Genomic DNA, 17,683 nt, shown 5'->3' on the forward strand with positions numbered 1-17,683 from the left:
CAGGAAACCACTGCCAAGACTGGCATTTTCCCATGGGCTGTTGGCACAAAAGGCAGGTGAGGTCTTCTATTGGCATTTATAGGTCAAGGAAGCTAGAGACCAACCCTCTCACCAATTCAGATGGACTCATCCTTAGGATCATCAACAACTTGGGGTCCCTCACTCGAAGGGCCTGATTGATATGCATTGTCTCCCCTACACTGGCCTCCTTTCAGTTCCACAACTATCCCAAGATCCTTTCCACCTCAAGCTTTTGACCACTGTGTTCCTTCTGCTTGGAAGAATGGCTGCCTCCTGATCCTTCATGTCTCAGCCTAAATGCTCAATCCTCAGAAAGGTCTTTCCTGATCCTCTTACGTAGGTTGAGAAAGACCCCTTTCCTTCCCTCTCACCCTTGACTCAAATACACTTCCTTCTTAACACTTACCACTATTTGTGATTTTGGATATATTTTGCAAGAATGTGTCACACACACACTAATATATGCCAACACCTAACACAGAATGTGGCACATAGTAGGTAATCAACATGTAAATATAGAATGAAATAATAGCAATGCATAAATGGATAAATGAATTCACAGTTTAAGAAGGAAGATCTGGAAATGAGATACAATAATAATGATGATGGGGGCAACTGTCTGGCTCAGTCCATAGAGTATACTACTCTTGATCTCAGGGTCATGAGTTTTAGCCCCACATTGGGTGTAGAGATTACTTAAAAAAATGATGATGATGATGATGATATTAAGAATAGCCAACTTGGGTAGTACTAATTATGTAGTGTTGTAAAAGATTTATGTATTTTAATTAACTGAATCCTCAAAACAACTCCATAAGATAGGTGTTATGTTCTCTATTTAAGTAACTCACCCAAGGCTACAAAGCTAGGAATGGGGGAACTGGGGTTCAAAACAAAGCAGCCTGGCTCCAGGACCCATGGTCTTGGTTCCAACTCTAAATCACCTCCTTAATATAAAATTTACTCAAAGAGAAACATATAGCTCTAGGTGACCTAAAATGTGCCATGCCAATGGTAGAAATGGAAAGCTCAGATACATTTCTAACATGAATAATCCAAAGTCTTCATCTTAACTGATAGTTTCAGCACTCTTCTGACTTCAAACAACTAGAAATGTTGATTATAATTTACTTTTTCCTTTCTCTGTCTGGGAAAGTGCTAATGTGTTAGAAAATGCTGGGAAGGTATCCAGAGAGAAAGGAGAAACCAGGAGTTTATGCACCAACTAGATGACAGGAAATTGGCTACATACCCATCAACTGATGCCCAAGAACACAAAGAATACATAGGGTGGTGAGTGGCTGTGCATTAATCAGAGAAACTCCTCAGAGGAGATTAAGCCATGAAGAGTGACAGGGAAATGGCCCCACCAAAAACAGAGAAAAAGGAAGAAGGACAGGAAGAGAAGGTGAGGGAAGGAAGAGAAGAAAGAGCAAGAATGAGGTGGTGGTAGAGGAAGACGAAAAGGAGAAGAAGAGAGAAAACAGGCTATTCAAGAGCAAGGTAGCAACTGTCACATTCAGCAAAAAATCCTCACCACAGAAGAGATACATATCTATGGGACCCGCCAACCAAGTTTTGCAAAATCTTGACTCAACTTGAGAAAAACCAAATGTCTGAGATAGTAAGGGAGCATAGTCAAACCTGACTTTTCCAAGGGGTCCAATAAGGGCTGAAATTTGCTTTTCCAATTTTACTACCAAGAGCCTTAAAAAAACAAAATCTGAAGAAAAAAAATGTTCTCTGTACACAGAAACAGAAATGTGGAGCACTGCTGGAGGAAGGCTTTGACTTGGATCCAGAACCCTCCTAACCTCCTAAGTTCTTACCACTGCGTACACTTGTGGCCAATCCTCCAGAGAGCAAAATGCAGGCTAAGGTCTTAGGTGACATCAACAAAGGGATCCAGCCTGAGTGTCTAAGGACATGTCCCTCTCCTCCCTCTTATTTCTTTAATTCAGCACGTATTTCTCAAATGCCCACTAGATGCAAGGTCGTGGACTAGGTATTAGAAGAAGAAAAAAAAAAAGATTAAGAAAAACATAGCCTCAGCTCTGGGGTAAACCAAAGCACACATAGCTTCATACAAATAGAAAACAATCAGAGCGGGGAAGAAAGGGTCAGCTGGACTTACTGGTCACTTCTACCCAGGCTTATGAAGGTCAAGTACTTGTCTGTCTTCAGTCTCACATCTTCCTGAGATTTGCTCCCTTGATGAGCTCTTCTGCCTTTCCCTATATCTTAGGTCTGCCGGACTCTTCCAAGACCCACTCCAGTATCATCCTACGTAGATAAACTTTAATTTGATCATTAGGGTATAAAGACTTAAATATCAAATCAGATATATTTTACTCAAGAAAGTGTAGTAAGTATAAAAAGTTGTCTCCTTTCCTCAGGGAAAATTTTCATCAGGGTCTCTTCAATCCTAAAGGAATTTCTTGGTTTTCAGGTAAACCTTTAGACTATACCAATTGATCTCACAAACTTCCATCCCAAAGGATAGGAAGAAAGGGACCTGAATAACCAGAAAAAGAGAAAGAGTCCTAGCTCTGTAATTATCTTATATGAACTTGGGCAATCCATTGGGTTAATCTTCATTCTTGCTGGATCACTCAGATATGGGATATGATAGTCTTAAAAAGTTTTCAGTTGAAAAGAGAAAAACAAGAGCTAAACCTGAGAGTTTACTGTGCCTATGTCCTCACAACAATCTCAAGTAAGTACTGATATCGCCAATGTAGAGATAACAAATGCAAGACACAGAGATGCTTAGTAATTCAAACAGGGTCACACAACCATTAAGGGGCAGAGGTTGGATTTGAACCCCACCAGCCTGACTCCAGATTCTAGGCCTGAACAAGGGGTCAACAAACTAGGTCCTATAGACCAAATCTGGCCTCTGCTTCTTTTTATAAATAAAGTTTTACTGGAACACAGTCATGCCCATCCATTTATGCATTGTCCATGGCTAATTTCATGCTACAAAAACAGAGTTGAATAGTTGTGACAGAGATCATATAGCTTACAAAGCCAAAATAGTTACTATCAGGCCCATTATAGAGAACGTTTGTCAACCCTTGCCCTACATCACTGTGATATACTCTTCTCTGATGATTCTCTAATAATAAAAGAAGGAAAGGAACTGTGGCTATTGAGAGGCATTCAATTTTCAAAATCCTCTTTGGCAACAGACTGGCTAGTATGCCCACACCCATTCTTGCTTCCTCCTCCGTGGTGTGGACTCGTAAATGTTTAGTACTGGAAGAGACTTTGAGATCCTCAATCTGACTGTCCCCCATTACAGAAGAGACTCTGAGACTCAGGGAAGTTAATGATTTGCCTGATGTCACAAAGCTGGGACAAGCCAAGCCCTTTCATTCCTTGTGAGGTTCCCATGCCCCCTGGAATGCTTATTTCTGCATTGAAGGAGGTTGTTGAAGGGTTTATTCAACCCCATTATAACCCACTGCTACCTTGGAGCTGACTTGGGTAAGTATAACCAAACCCTCCTCCGAAACAAGAATTCTCCACTGGGCTGTGTATCTGAGGCCCAGCCTCTCTGAGTAATTTCTGCTACCACTATACAAGGAGTGGGAAATTTCCCCTTCAATGCTCACATTCCTTCTTCCCCATCTCCCACATCCCCAAATAACCAATACACCATAGCACACAGGCAGCTGTTTGTTAAGCTGTCAACCACAGAAGGGAATCCTGGGCCACCAACCAGCCCAAAGTTACAAAAGGTATAGCTTCATGGTTTCATATTACTCAGTTGGCTTGGCTTGCTCCTGTGTGACTCAGGTTTCTGGAGGCCTTCCTGCCCGCCCCCTGTGTAAGCTGTCTTTTCTTGTAACCCAGCCCTGGAGTCCTTGTTCTTCCTCTTCAATTGTCCCTCACTTCTATTCCCAGGCCAAGGCACAAATGATTTCTCTCTCTCAGCCTTATTAACTTTTTAGGAATAGGGTCTTTTTCCAGAGCTCCTAAATCTTCACCTGTTACAGGTCATAACTGCTCCTTTCAGCCTCCTAAGCCCCCAGGAATGCCCCCAACTGACCTCTCTGTTCAATCTCCTTTCAGACTTTGCAAGATACAATTTCCTCCTACTTTTTTGTGGGTGACTGCCCAAGACCCCCTGGCCTCTGGTGTATTAATCCAAGGTCCTCCGTTCCTAAAATAACCTAAGAACTCTTTTCCCAAAGCTTCTCTGGTTGCTCACTCCTGCTACATACAGCACAAAGCAACATGGCTAATGGCAGATGGAGGGGGCAAAGTGTCCCATTAGAGGGTTTCTGACAGAGATGTGAGCTCCAGAAAGCCTGTTAGCACTGTGATGTTCTCCTTGGGCTTGCACTTTTGAGAAATGACATTACAGTTCTGAACTTCCAGCCCTGACAGACATGATTGAATTGACTTTGATTTTTAATACAAAGAGAAATCTAGATGTATAGGTTTAATATAGTTTGAATTCTTTTTCAATTTTAGAGGGAAAGTACTTAGATTCTCATCTTCTCCTTTAACTCCTTCTTTCAAGCATGTATTGCAATAGTACTTTAAAACCATTTTAAATTTTAGAATAAAAATTATTATTCTTCTAAATTAACAGTCTTTAAATTTTTTTTAAGATTTTATTTATTTATTTGACAGAGAGAGACACAGCGAGAGAGGGAACACAAGCAGGGGGAGTGGGAGAGGGAGAAGCAGGCTTCCCCCTGAGCAGGGAGCCCGATGCGGGGCTCGATCCCAGGACCCTGAGATCATGACCCGAGCCGAAGGCAGACACGCTTAACGACTGAGCCACCCAGGCGCCCTAACAGTCTTTAAATTTTATAAATTAGCAGAACCTTGTTCTCAAACAAATTCTTAGCAGATTCCCCTTATATAAAATAAATAAAAGTCAGTTTGCTGGGAAGGAGGAGGAGGGCAGCCTTTGAGATATTTCTGCAGTGAACATATCTTCAAACACACTATTTCAGAATATAACCATACTTTATTGAATCTAAGACACCAACTACTGTAAGACATACCATGTAGCACCAAGAAAGAAAAAGCATTGCCATTTAAGCTATGGCATGCCACTGATTGATTATAATACACAAGCCAATCTCAGAGATGTTAAAATGCGGTCATTGTGTAGCTTGGATTGATGACTTATAGTAGTATAAATAAATATAAATATAAATCATGTTCATTTATCCTCATGGTCAATCTGAAAGTTAAATTTAAGTGAAGCAGCAGCACTAGTTTCACATACATGCTAATTTTCAGTTAGTGGGCACTAAGTGCTCTGCCCCAGACAAATGCCAACTGGAAGGTTGCCTTTGTACTCCTGACCGTTCTTCCATTTCTTAATACTCTCATTTACTGAGTACTTGCCAAGTGCCGAGTGGAGTACATGGATTATCTCATTTAATCCTGATGAGAACACTCCAGAGTAAGCACTATTCTCCTACTTTATAGAGGCAGAAATTGAAGCTCAGGGAAGTTCAGTGACTTGGCCAAAGTCACACAACTAGTAAATGTAGCAGATCAGATATGATGACTTCAAAGCTCATGCTTGTTCTACTATAGAATTTTTTAGAATTAAAGCATTCTCAAAGTCGAGAGGGACTTAGAAGTCATTGCTCCTCCATCCAAGAATCCCTCTGTCCAGCATCCCTAACAGATGATGTTTTCAGTGTATCTGACCAGATAGATAAGAGTCTACCCAAACCAGTAATTATCAAACCTGCCTGATAATCAAAAGCATCCAGGAAGTTTTTTTTTTATGCAAATTCCTGGGCCTCTCTTCCAAGGTTTTTTTTTTTTATTTATTTAATAGGTCTGAAGTGAGGCCTAGATATCTGTATCTTTGGAAAGCACACCCAGATAATTCTGATACATGGGCAAGTTTGTAAACCATTAATGTAATCTCACAAAGCCTTAGATGGAAACCACCATTGGAGGAAGAAGTTGAATTTCAGCTTCATCAAGGAAGTAGTGACTTCTGTACTAAAGAAAAATGACGCCACACTTCTCTGTTGGTTAGAATAATCTAACACTGAAACATGAGTAAGGAAAACAACACCCACAGAAACCCCACATGAACCAATGAACCCTACATGTTTGGGTAAGGCTAATTCCTTTCACCAACCAAATCTCGGCCCAGACCCACTCCTGGGTGCTAGCAGGAAGAAAGACATCATTGTTAGTTAAGATGTGATGTGTTCCCAGGCCAAGCCCAAAATGCATATTTCCTAAGGATGGTTCTGCCCCATTCTTACCCCCTCCCACTCTCATTGGCTTCTCCATGACCAGGGATTAGAAGCTGATGTCTTACTCCTAATAAATCAGCCCTAGAAATTTTATATAAAGAGATATGAGAGTTAACCGTCACAGTGGGGGGAGGGAAGAAAAAGGAGGTGTGGATGCAAACTGAGGGCAGCTGAGTACTTGGCAGGTATACTGCAGGGAGCAGTGAAGCATTAGATGGGGTGGGGGTGCACTGCTTTCAAAATAACTAAAGTAAACTTCCTATCCAACTCTCTAATTCAGCAAATCTCAAGTCCACCAAGATTTCATCCAGCATTGGCTCTGAAATCTGTACAGCACACTGCCCAATAGAACTTTCTATGATGATAGAAACATTCTAGATCTGTACAGTTTAATCTGACAGACACTATCCACATGTCGCTATTAAGCACTTGGAATATGGCTAGTATGACTGAGGAAAGAAATTTTTTATTTTATTTAATTTTAATTTCAATTTAAATAGCCCATGTGATACTCTGGTTTCTCTTCAGATCGCATAAATCTTTTGCCTTTTAACTAGCCCATGTGATTACTGGCTACCATACCGGACAGTGCAGTTCTAGAGGGACTACCCTAGCCTTGTCTTGGACTTCGTGATCAGAGCTTCCTATTCAACACCAGCTTTTAGGAAAGCACCAAAGTACAAAGCTTGAGAAGATAAAATATGTCAGGAGGGAGCACCATGAGGGAACCATGATATAAATCAGCATCTGCCCAGTATTCTTAGCCACCTTAGGGATAAGGCAGAAATGACTTCAGGGATAACCCAAGCAAACTGTAAAGATTCCAGTTATTAAAGTCCATCCCAAAACAGCTGATCAAAGGCCAACTGCACGGTGTGGTGTGATTTCCTTACAACTCCTCTCAAGCTCTGCATATGACAGTGACAATTTTTACTTTCTTCTCTTCCTTCAATCAACTCACACTCACTTTCTTCTAATTGTTTCTATGCTTCATTACCCACCTCTTTCGCCAGCCAGTCTTGCTTATACCTGAAGTCCAAGGAATTGCATAACTTGGCCAATCTGGTCAACCAGTCATTTTGGTGAGAACTCTGAGTTGAGACGGTCACTGGACTGAACTGATAAGCCAGCCAGAGCTTTGTGCTGATAGGATGGAAGGGGCTTCCCAGTTTCCCTTCCATGCATGCACATGTCCTTTGACTGAGATAGTTCTGCCCATGTACAAGTTTCAAGAAAAATACCTCTCAAATATACAAAATACAAAATCCTCCAAGAGATGAAGAAAAGTGTAGGAACAGTAGGGGGCTCCTCCTCCATCTGTTCTATGAGTACTTATTGAGGTTCCCTTGTGTATCAGGCATTTCATTAAGCTCCCAAGGTTGGGACAGACAAAGTCTCTCTATCATGGGACTCTTAAGGTAGTAAAAGAGCTATTTATTGAGTTTCCACCCCCTAAGAGGTATCCATTTCTCATAACACTCCTGGAAGGTAAATATTACCATCCCCATTTTATACGTACAAAAGTGGTAGCTCAGATGTGCCCTAGATCACCTCAGTCTGTGTGCTCTTTTTGCTTCTCCACACTGTCCACCTTGTGCAGTCTCTTCCTCCATGTATACCATGAAAGATTCCAAGCACTATTTATTTAAAGGCTATTCCTTTACCACAAGAAATTAAGGGTACCCAGGAGACCTGGTGAGCAGAAGACCCATTATCAGAGATTTAAGGCAGGAAGGAAGAATCAGTGCCTCCCAAAGCCAAGAAGAAAAGGGCCTCCTATGGAGAATATTGTAGTTAAGCAAGTAGTTTTTCAGAGAAAACTTACCGGCCACCATACCATACTTCGTCCTGCCAGGAAGAAGCCTCCAACAGTCCCACGATTAGTGGAAAACATAGCCTGAGGAGGAAAGGTCAAAAATGTAATAGTAAACTAGAACAGAGCAACTTTGCCAGCCAAAGGACACACCTCTCCCACCCCACCCCCATATACTTGCACTTTCTTTTACCCACTTCACATGCTGAAACACATCCACTTTCCTTATACCCTTGGGGCTCCTCTATACTTAGATGAAGGAGGCAGGGACCTACATTTGACAGACAAGAAGACTGGAGCTCAGAAGGTTTAAAGAGCTTGCCCTGGTGCTAGCTCTGCAATGAGTTCACATGGCTTCAAGCAAGTCACTCCACCTGGACCTGTTTGTCTGTTAAATAAGGGGAAATGGAATTTTTATGCCTTTTTTACAAGCATACTCAAGATGCCTAATGAAATATCATTCTTTTTAAAAACACCATACAGTATGTTATCTCAATAACGTTATCAAAACAAAAAAAGAAGAAAAACGCTTTAGGAATGCATGGTGTTCATACTAAATACATTAAAGATGGAACATTCAAACTCAATTCAAAACTTTCCTCTCTGGGATGTAGGTAGGAGCTTCCTGGAAACATTACTTTTCAACGTACTGTGAGTACTAATGATGATTATTACAAATACAGAGGAAGGAGGGGATTCCTTCTGACTGGGGTGTCAGGAAAGTCACAGAAGGAGCAGCACTTCAGCAAGTCTTGAAGATAGAGTGGGATTGATTAGTGAAAAGAAGGAAAGGACATTTCAGACTGTGGGAACAGCATGAGTGATAACCCAGAGGTAGAACTGCAGCAGTGTGGGGAGGAAAGGAACAGTAAACAATATTACCTGGTGAACCCGGCTGAGGCATATGAATGAGGAGAGGGGTGAGAAGTGAGGGCAGACCGCAGACCCTCAAATGCCAAGCTAAAAGGTATAGGCTTTATTCCATAGGCAGTGGGGAGCCACTGAAGGTTTATGAGGAAAAGAATGACATGCATTTTCAATAAATGACCACCAGCACCCTTGGAATGTTGCCTCTCAACCTTCAGCTTATTCCTGGTCCAGCTCAGGCCCAGGCCTAGTCCTCCAGCTCAAAACTGGGACAGTGTCTCTGCCTGTGGCCTCCCTCCCCCTCCCTCTTTCTTTTTTTTTTTTAATTTAAATTCAATTAGCCAAGGTTTAGTACAGTCCTCCCTCTTTCTATGTCAATGGCCTTCCCTTAGCTGATCACTTGCTAATCTCCCTGAAAATGTTAATGGCTGATAATGACTTAAGCCTTATTAAAGGTGTTTGCATTTTCACACATGACCCCTGAGGCCAAAGAGCATCTCTAGTCCAAAGGAATTAATCTCAGATGGTGACATTTCAGACACTTAGACTCACCATTTATTCAGCGAACATGTCTACAACAGAGAGCATGTTGCTGAGTGCTCAGACTCCAAAGATGGACTGGACTCAGTCCTTTAGGAAGCAGGGTCATTCATACATCCAACAATCAATGTAGATTGTTAAGCACAACTGTGTGCCAGGCAGTGCCAGGGAGAACACAGCTCAGATCTTTCCGGACTCCTGGCAGGGTCCTCCCTCCCATAGGACATACTGTTAGGGCTTCCGTAGTGGTTTTTCTAGGAATAGCAAAAAGACTAGCAGACCCAAGGAGCAAAGAAGGTAGCTAGGGGCTGAACAGAAATATGGCCCAAGGACTCAGGCTCCAGCAGTTTGCCAGGGAAAGGCCATTCTGAAAGTCACTCTGAAGTCAAAACAGACTGATAGGCCCCAGGTGGTACTGGAGGGACACAAAAAGTGGTTTTGGGGCCCAGACACAACATTTCGAAGTTGGTCTCAGAAATGAAGAGCTTAGAGGAAGAATATGATGGTAGAGACTAGAGTGGGGAACTGGATAATTCAGGAAAGATGTTGGGCTGGATAAAAGACAAGGAGAGAGTCTGCATTGGTAGTATCGTGGTGATCATAGCTGCCCTTCAAAGACAAGGAGAGGTGTATCTACACCAGGCCTTCTCTTCTCTGGAATGTTCATCCCCTCCTCTCCACAAGCCCGGACGCCACATACTGATCCTTTAAGGCCCCTCAGATGTGACCTTCCCCATGAAACTTTACCTCACACTCCTCCACAGAAACTTCCTCCTCTACTATGGCCTCCTCCCCTTCCCAAACAAAAATAATCTCTCTCTTCTGTGAACATCTAGAGAACTCCCTCCATACCTCATTCACAGCCCTTACATTTTTTTACTTTGTGTTACCATATTACAATTTTTTCCAGCTTTATTGAGGTATACTGACAAATAAAAATTGTTTATTTTTAAGGGATACAATGTGATATTTTGAAGTACATATTCATTGTCAGGGGCTAGGGGGTGGAGGAAATGGAGTGATGTTGATCAAAAGGTAAAAGGTAGGGGCGCCTGGGTGACTCAGTCGGTTAAGCCTCCAGCTCTTGGTTTTGGCTCAGGTCACGATCTCAGGGTGGTGAGTTGGAGCCCCAAGTTGGGCTCCACGCTCAGCAGGGAGTCTGCTCAAGATTCTCTCTCTCCCTCTCCCTCTGCCCCTCCTCACCCCGTGTGCTCACACACACGCTCTCTCTCTCTCTCTCTCTCTAAAAATAAATAAATAAATCTTTTTTTAAAAAAAGGTAAAAGGCAAAAGTATAAGATGAATAAATTCTGGAGATCTAACTTACATCATGGTGACCATAGTTTAAAATACTGTATTTTTTTTTTTAAACGATTCTTTTTTTTTTTAAAGATTTTATTTATTTATTTGAGAGAGAGAGAATGAGAGATAGAGAGCACGAGAGGGAAGAGGGTCAGAGGGAGAAGCAGACTCCCTGCCGAGCAGGGAGCCCGATGCGGGACTCGATCCCGGGACTCCAGGATCATGACCTGAGCCGAAGGCAGCCGCTTAACCGACTGAGCCACCCAGGCGCCCTAAAATACTGTATTGTATAGTTGGATGAGGCAGCCCCGGAAGAGGGTAAGACAGAACAAAATAATGTTGGAAGAGATGGGGATGGTGACAGAGGGACATTAGCTGTGGATGCCTTTTCTAAGATGAGGAAGTACAATAGGCCAGGATTGCTCTGTCTGGGCAGCCCAGAGATCATGCAAGAGTCAAGATGCCTATCCCCAAACCAAGGCACTTTTGATACTCCCATAGAAAAAAAAGAGGAATGTAAACTGGAAGAAATCCAGCATGTTAAATGATCAGGGTCCAGAAGCACTGACTAATGGGGAAGATTAAATGTAGACAAATATTAGCAGGCTCATTAAGTAGCATTTAACAGGACAAGTGATACTGATTCACAGATATTTAAAAAGTGTAAACACCATAATCAGCAGGACTGGCAGGGGCTAAAATAAGATTGGTTAGGGGAAAAGAGATTATCAGTGATTGTCTGGGAAACAGGCAGTATGGCACAGCTAGCAAATGATGGATTCACATCTTGGCTACAGCACTTATAAGCTGGGGAGGGGTGGGGGGAGGAAGGTAGGCAAGGAGGCAGAGCCCCTGGTTCTGTGGAAAACCAAGAGTCAAAAGACCTGAGTTCCAGGAACAATGCCATGTGTTTCAACCTTAGGCAAATCACAACCACATGCGGCTTCAGTTTCCTTCTTGTAAAATGGGGATTAGCATTCCTCCCCTCCCTTTCTTGGGGCTTTTTGTGAAGATGCCCTACCTAGTTGATCCCTTTTGCCCATTTTACAATTCAGGGCCTGGCTCATATTTTGGAGGGCAAATGATTAATAGTATTTAAAAAGACTCCCAGACTCCATAAAGAATTTTCAGGTTCATCTCTGCAGATCCTCACAACAACCTTGGGGAGTCATAAGAATAAATAAGATTGTACCTATTTACACCTAAGTAAACTGAGGCTGAGGTGGGTTTCCCAAGGTCATAGAGCTAGAACCATGTCAAAGCCAGTAGTAAACTTGAGAATCCTGGCTCCTAGTTGGACACTTCTGGGAAGGTAAGACTACTGGGGACAAGTCAGTCACACTGACCCCTTGTGACACTTGGAGAAGCTTTTAGTCACATCTTGTTTCTACAATTACTTAGAAAACAAACAAACCAAAAAAATACTTCCTTTTACCTCTAAAAAAAAAAAACAAAAACCTAACCTAAACTAAATTCTGCAGCCATGGAAGGGTTAATGTCCACCCTCCTCCCCTCTAAATCAAGAGTTCAAGCACCTGCTGACATCACAGCCTCCTGGTCCAACATCCCAACCAAAGCCATCGAGAGTATCTGGAATATGTGCACATTTATATTTTTTTTAAGATTTATTTATTTATGAGGGAGAGAGCGCGAGCATGCACGAGTAGGGGGAGGAGCAGAGGGAGTGAATCTCAAGCAGACTCCCAGAGAGCGGAGCCCGGAGCCCAGAGTCCAAAGACGGCTCAATCCCAGGACCCATGAGAACATGACCTGAGCCTAAACCAAAAGTCGGTGATTCAACTGACTGAGCCACCCAAGCACCCCTGGAATATGTGCACATTTAAAATACCTCATCTTCTAGTTGCTGGGTGTGCCAGGGCCTGTCATGGTAAAATTTCCAAGTTCCAATTTCCAAGGCTGCTAAGAACAAGTTTCTCTGGTTTGGTGTGTCCCCATTCCCCAAGGGGAGCCACAGGCACTTCCCTCTCCCCAGCACCAGGCGACCCTCCGGTTTTCCTCCTCCTCCTCCACCCAGCTTTGCCAACTCTCACTCATTCCAGCCCCTTGGCCTGCAGATCAGCATTTCCCAGAAGGACCCGGCAGCACCCCTCCATTTGGGGTTGCCCCGCAGCCCCTGCAACTGGCAAAGGCTTGTGTCCTTCTTGCTCTAAACTGTTGTGGTTTTTTTTCCCATCCAAAACTGTATGACTAAGAAGAGGCAGGATAGTCCTAGCCTCCTTGGGGCTTATCTCCCAAGCCCATGGATCTTCCCTGCAGCCCCAAGCTGTCCCTCTCCTGCCCCTCACACTGGCCCCCAGCCTCTCCAATTCCCCTCCCCACCCCCCGCCACCTCCTTCTCTGCTCACAGGCCAGGGGTATCCTCCGTGGATTTCCTCGCCAGCTCCCTTCGGCACCCCTCTCCTTTCTGCTCATCTTTGCTTACCCTCCTCACCTCACACTGTGCCCCAGCCCCAAACTCCTCTCAAGCGCTTCCAAGTTATTTTCAACCCGCTCCACAGACCCTTAAGCCCATCGTCCCCTCCTCACAGCTCACCGATGCCGTCGCTCCTCTCTGCACCCCCCCCTTGTCCCTCCTGGTGGCCCTTGCCCCCTCAGCCTGCGTCTCAGGGCCCCCACATACCCACAACCCGACAGCCATCACCACCACAAAGTAGATGATGATGACAGAGATGTCGGCCGCATTGCGGATGCGCTCGTGGGCCGCGAGGGGTGCAGCAGTGGCGTTGGTCATGGGGCTCCAGATGGTACTGTCCATGTCGGCGGCGGTGGCGGCGATGCGTCCCTCCCGCCCAGGCCCCTTGCTCCTTATATGGCCTCCGGGTTAATTATCAGCCCGGGAGAGGCGGGGAGAGGGCACCCGCGAAGTTGCGTCCGGGCAGTGGAGCTCCTGCGCTGCGCCGTCGTCGGGGAGCAGCCTTAGACGCAAACCGCCTTGAAGGAGGAGCAGACGGAGCTGTTGGCAGATGGGTGGCAGGCCGGCAGGTAAGGGCTGTTCCGTGAGTGGGGAGGGACCGGCCAGGGGGTGGTGCCCGTCTAGCACAAAGGCCCGCTGTGCTCCCGCAGCGGGCACCTGGCCGGGCAACCTGGCCTGCTCTGCGGGGGCAGAGAGGGTGCGGCTTCATTGAGGAGCCAGGCTGCCTGGGGCCAGGGGCTTAGAGGCTTCAGGTCACCTGCCAGAGGATCAGCACCAAGCCCTCTGCAGACAGGCTTCTCCATGTGTAACATGGGTGCAGGACTGTTCCCAGCAATCAGCCAAGTTCTTGGTCTTTGTGGAGAAAAATCTGGGGAAGACCATTTGTCAAATATTGCTGGAAAGAAATTCAGAACAATTGCAGTCTCTTGGCCACAAGGACAGCCACCCACCTACTCACATTTCTGACTCCTCTGCAGTCCCCAGAGCCACTGTTACCCCCACGATAAGGAGGAAGAAAGAGAGACTGGGAGAAGGGATTCCACTGGGAGCTATTTCCTTGCCCTGTGCCTCACCCAGTAATATGATTTGAGGCAGGTAGGAGGGAAGATACTAGAGAATCCCTTCCATGGAGCTCACCAAGCTCGGACCCTTCCTGGGTGCTCAGACTTCCCATCTGGAAACACATGTCTAAGCCAAAAGTCAGGGCTCAACACAGAGATGGCTGAGAGAGGAGGCCTGACTCACCCAAGGTCACACAGTAAGCCAGTGACAGAGCTGGTCCTGCAGCCTAGGCAAGGGCAAGCCTAGTTCAGAGGAGGGTTGGAGATGCTCTCAGAGGCTGGCGCTGGAGGCCACAGAGCAGCCACTTTGAAGAGGGGAGGCTTGCTGAGGTGTTAAGGTACAGGGAGGGGGATGACCACATAAACCTGCCAGGACTCTGTTCTGCCTCAGGCCCTCCCTGCCCAGCACTAGACAACCGTCCAATGCCCGAAATGCCAGCAACCCATTCCTTTGTACCTCACTGCCTCTGAGGTCTGCTCCCCTTCTCCCTCATCAGCACATGCTCTTCCAATTGAGTCTGCAGTCAGAGAATCATTATTTGGGCAGCGTCCATGTACGTCTTCCCCATTTCCCCCCACCCATTGCCCAGGGCCCATCATAATGCCTGGCCACAGGGAACAGGACTTTCTCTTCTGGAGAACCTGGAAGCAGGGGCTCTTCAACATGGATGCTCTCCAAAACTTCCAGCTCAGCATCAGCCGCAGCTTGGAGCAACTTGCCTTTCATCCATGTCCATCTGTTCCCAAATTCAGCAGAGCATTTTCACCTGGCTCTGACCAAGCAGAGCCCCTGCCCTCAGGGAACATCTAGGCTGGTCTGGAAGTGAGCTCATCCACAGCAAAAGTCCAGTCCTGAACCCCCAGCTGCAGGCAGCCAGCCTATGCCAATCTCCAAAAGTGAAGTCTGGCAATGAGCAAATCTGAAAAGTGAGCAGGAGGAAGGACCTGAACTAGGAGAGAAAGAGCTGTCCTCTGATCTTTCTCAGACAGCAGAACATGGCCAGAGAAGGAAAGGAATGGCAATTCCTTCCAATCTTGGAAGAGACCAGAAAATATATTTATTCATTCATTCATTCTTGCAACAGAAGAACAGCTTCTATGTGCCAGGTCATGTGTGCCAATGCTGGGGATAGAGCTGTGCACAAGATTCACAGGGTTCTCGGGGCACCTGGGTGGCTCAGTCATTAAGCGTCTGCCTTCGGCTCAGGTCATGATCCCAGGGTCCTGGGATCAAGCCTCTCATTGGGCTCCCTGCTCAGCGGGAAGCCCGTTTCTCCCTCTCCCTGACTTGGGTTCCCTCTCTCGTTGTGTCTCTTTCTGTCAAATAAATAAATAAAATCTTAAAAAAAAAAAAAAGATTCACAGGGTTCTTGCCCTCACAAGGCTTCTAGCCTAATGGGGGAGATAGACCATCATCAAAAATGAGACAAATACCTATAAACTTAGCATTGTGATATGTGCTTTGAAAGAGACATACTAATGTTCCAAATGTGTAGCAAAGATTTTGACCTGGGAATGAGGTGGAGTTGGGGGAAGGCCTGGAAAGGTCTGGTTTGAAAAGGGCCATGACACAAAAACAGACATATAGACCAATGGAACAGAATAGAGAGCCCAGATATGGACTCTCAACTCTATGGTCAAATAATCTTCGGCAAAGCAGGAAAAAATATGCAATGGGAAAAAGACAGTCTCTTCAATAAATGGTGCTGGGAAAATTGGACAGCCACATGCAGAAGAATGAAACTCGACCATTCTCTAACACCATACACAAAGATAAACTCAAAGTGGATGAAAGACCTCAATGTGAGACAGGAATCCATCAAAATCCTAGAGGAGAACATAGGCAATAACCTCTTTGACATCAACCACAGCAACTTCTTTCAAGATACATCTCCAAAAGCTAGTGAAACTAAAGCAAAAATGAACTTTTGGGACTTCATCAAGATAAAAACTTCTGCACAGCAAAAGAAACAGTCAACAAAACAAAGAGGCAACCCACAGAATGGGAGAAGATATTTGCAAGTGACACTACAGATAAAGGGCTGGTATCCAAGATCAATAAAGAACTTCTCAAACTCAACACCCAAAAAACAAATAATCAAGTCAAAAAATGGGCAGAAGTCATGAACAGACACTTCTCTGAAGAAGACACACAAATGGCTAACAGACACATGAAAAAATGTTCATCATCATTAGCCATCAGGGAAATTCAAATCAAAACCACATTGAGATACCACCTTACACCAGTTAGAATGGCAAAAAATGGACAGGGAAGGAAACAACAAATGTTGGAGAGGTTGTGGAGAAGGGGGAACCCTCTTACACTGTTGGTGGGAATGCAAGTTGGTACAGCCACTTTGGAAAACAGTGTGGAGGTTCCTCAAAAATTAAAAATAGAGCTACCCTATGACCCAGCAATTGCACTCCTGGGTATTTACCCCAAAGACACAGATGTAGTGAAAAGAAGGGCCATATGCACCCCAATGTTCATAGCAGCAATGTCCGCAATAGCCAAACTGTGGAAAGAGCCGAGATGCCATTCAACAGATGAATGGATAAAGAAGATGTGGTCCATATATACAATGGAATATTACTCAGCCATCAGAAAGGATGAATACCCAACATTTACATCCACATGGATGGGACTGGAGGAGATGATGCTAAGTGAATTAAGTCAAGCAGAGAAAGTCAATTATCATGTGGTTTCACTTATTTGTGGAACATAAGGAATAGCATGGAGGACATTAGGAGAAGGAAGGGAAAAATAAAGGGGGGGTAATCGGAGGGAGAGATGAACCATGAGAGACTATGGACTCTGAGAAACAAACAGGGTTCTAGAGGGGAGGGGGGTGGGGGGACGGGTTAGCCCGGTGATGGGTATTAAGGAGGGCACGTACTGCATGGAGCACCGGGTGTTATATGAAAACAATGAATTGTGGATCACCACATCAAAAACTAATGAAGTATTTTATGGTGACTAACATAACATAATAAAATAAAATTTTTAAAAGGGGGGGGCATGAAAGAGGAGTGAGCCAGGTAAGGTGGGAGGGAGGGATGTTCCAGGAGAGGACAAGCTGGGGCTAAAAATAAAAAATAAATAAGGGCGCCTGGGTGGCTCCGTTGGTTAAAATCCCACTCTTGATTTTGGCTCAGGTCATGATCTCAGAGCTGTGAGATCGAGCCCCACTTCGGGCTCCACACTGGCCGTGGAGCTTGCTTAAGATTCTCTCTCTCCCACTCCCTCTGTCCCTCCCCCTCCCTCCAAATAAATAAATAAGCATGTCACCAGCAAGTAACACCCCCACTATGGGGCGTGGACAGGGGATCTCCAGGATGCCTGAGGCCCTTCTGCAATTTCTGTTCCTCACTGGTTCCCTTTATTTTTTAAAAA

The 17,683-nt window shown here is 44.9% G+C and overlaps 1 protein-coding gene across 5 annotated transcripts in view; it reads right to left on the bottom strand.

Moving 5' to 3' along the window:
• SLC5A1 (solute carrier family 5 member 1) overlaps positions 1-13,570 on the bottom strand; it is a 73,834-nt gene extending 60,264 nt beyond the window's left edge. For 4 of the 5 annotated variants that reach the window (XM_028124704.2, XM_028124703.2, XM_028124705.2 and 1 more), the window contains exons 1-2: positions 13,436-13,570; positions 8,098-8,169 (exon numbers count right to left, since the gene is read on the bottom strand). In XM_028124704.2, coding sequence (XP_027980505.1) covers positions 8,098-8,169; positions 13,436-13,570 — 207 coding nt within the window. The remainder of the gene's footprint in view (positions 1-8,097; positions 8,170-13,435) is intronic. The other variant, XM_088019691.1, reaches the window with a different exon arrangement.
• Between the last annotated feature and the right edge of the window lie 4,113 nt (positions 13,571-17,683).

This window comes from Eumetopias jubatus, unplaced genomic scaffold (assembly GCF_037043125.1).
Source record: "Eumetopias jubatus isolate StellerSeaLion01/CBP00866 unplaced genomic scaffold, mEumJub1_p1.0 scaffold_16, whole genome shotgun sequence".
In the NCBI taxonomy this organism is placed as follows: domain Eukaryota; kingdom Metazoa; phylum Chordata; class Mammalia; order Carnivora; family Otariidae; genus Eumetopias; species Eumetopias jubatus.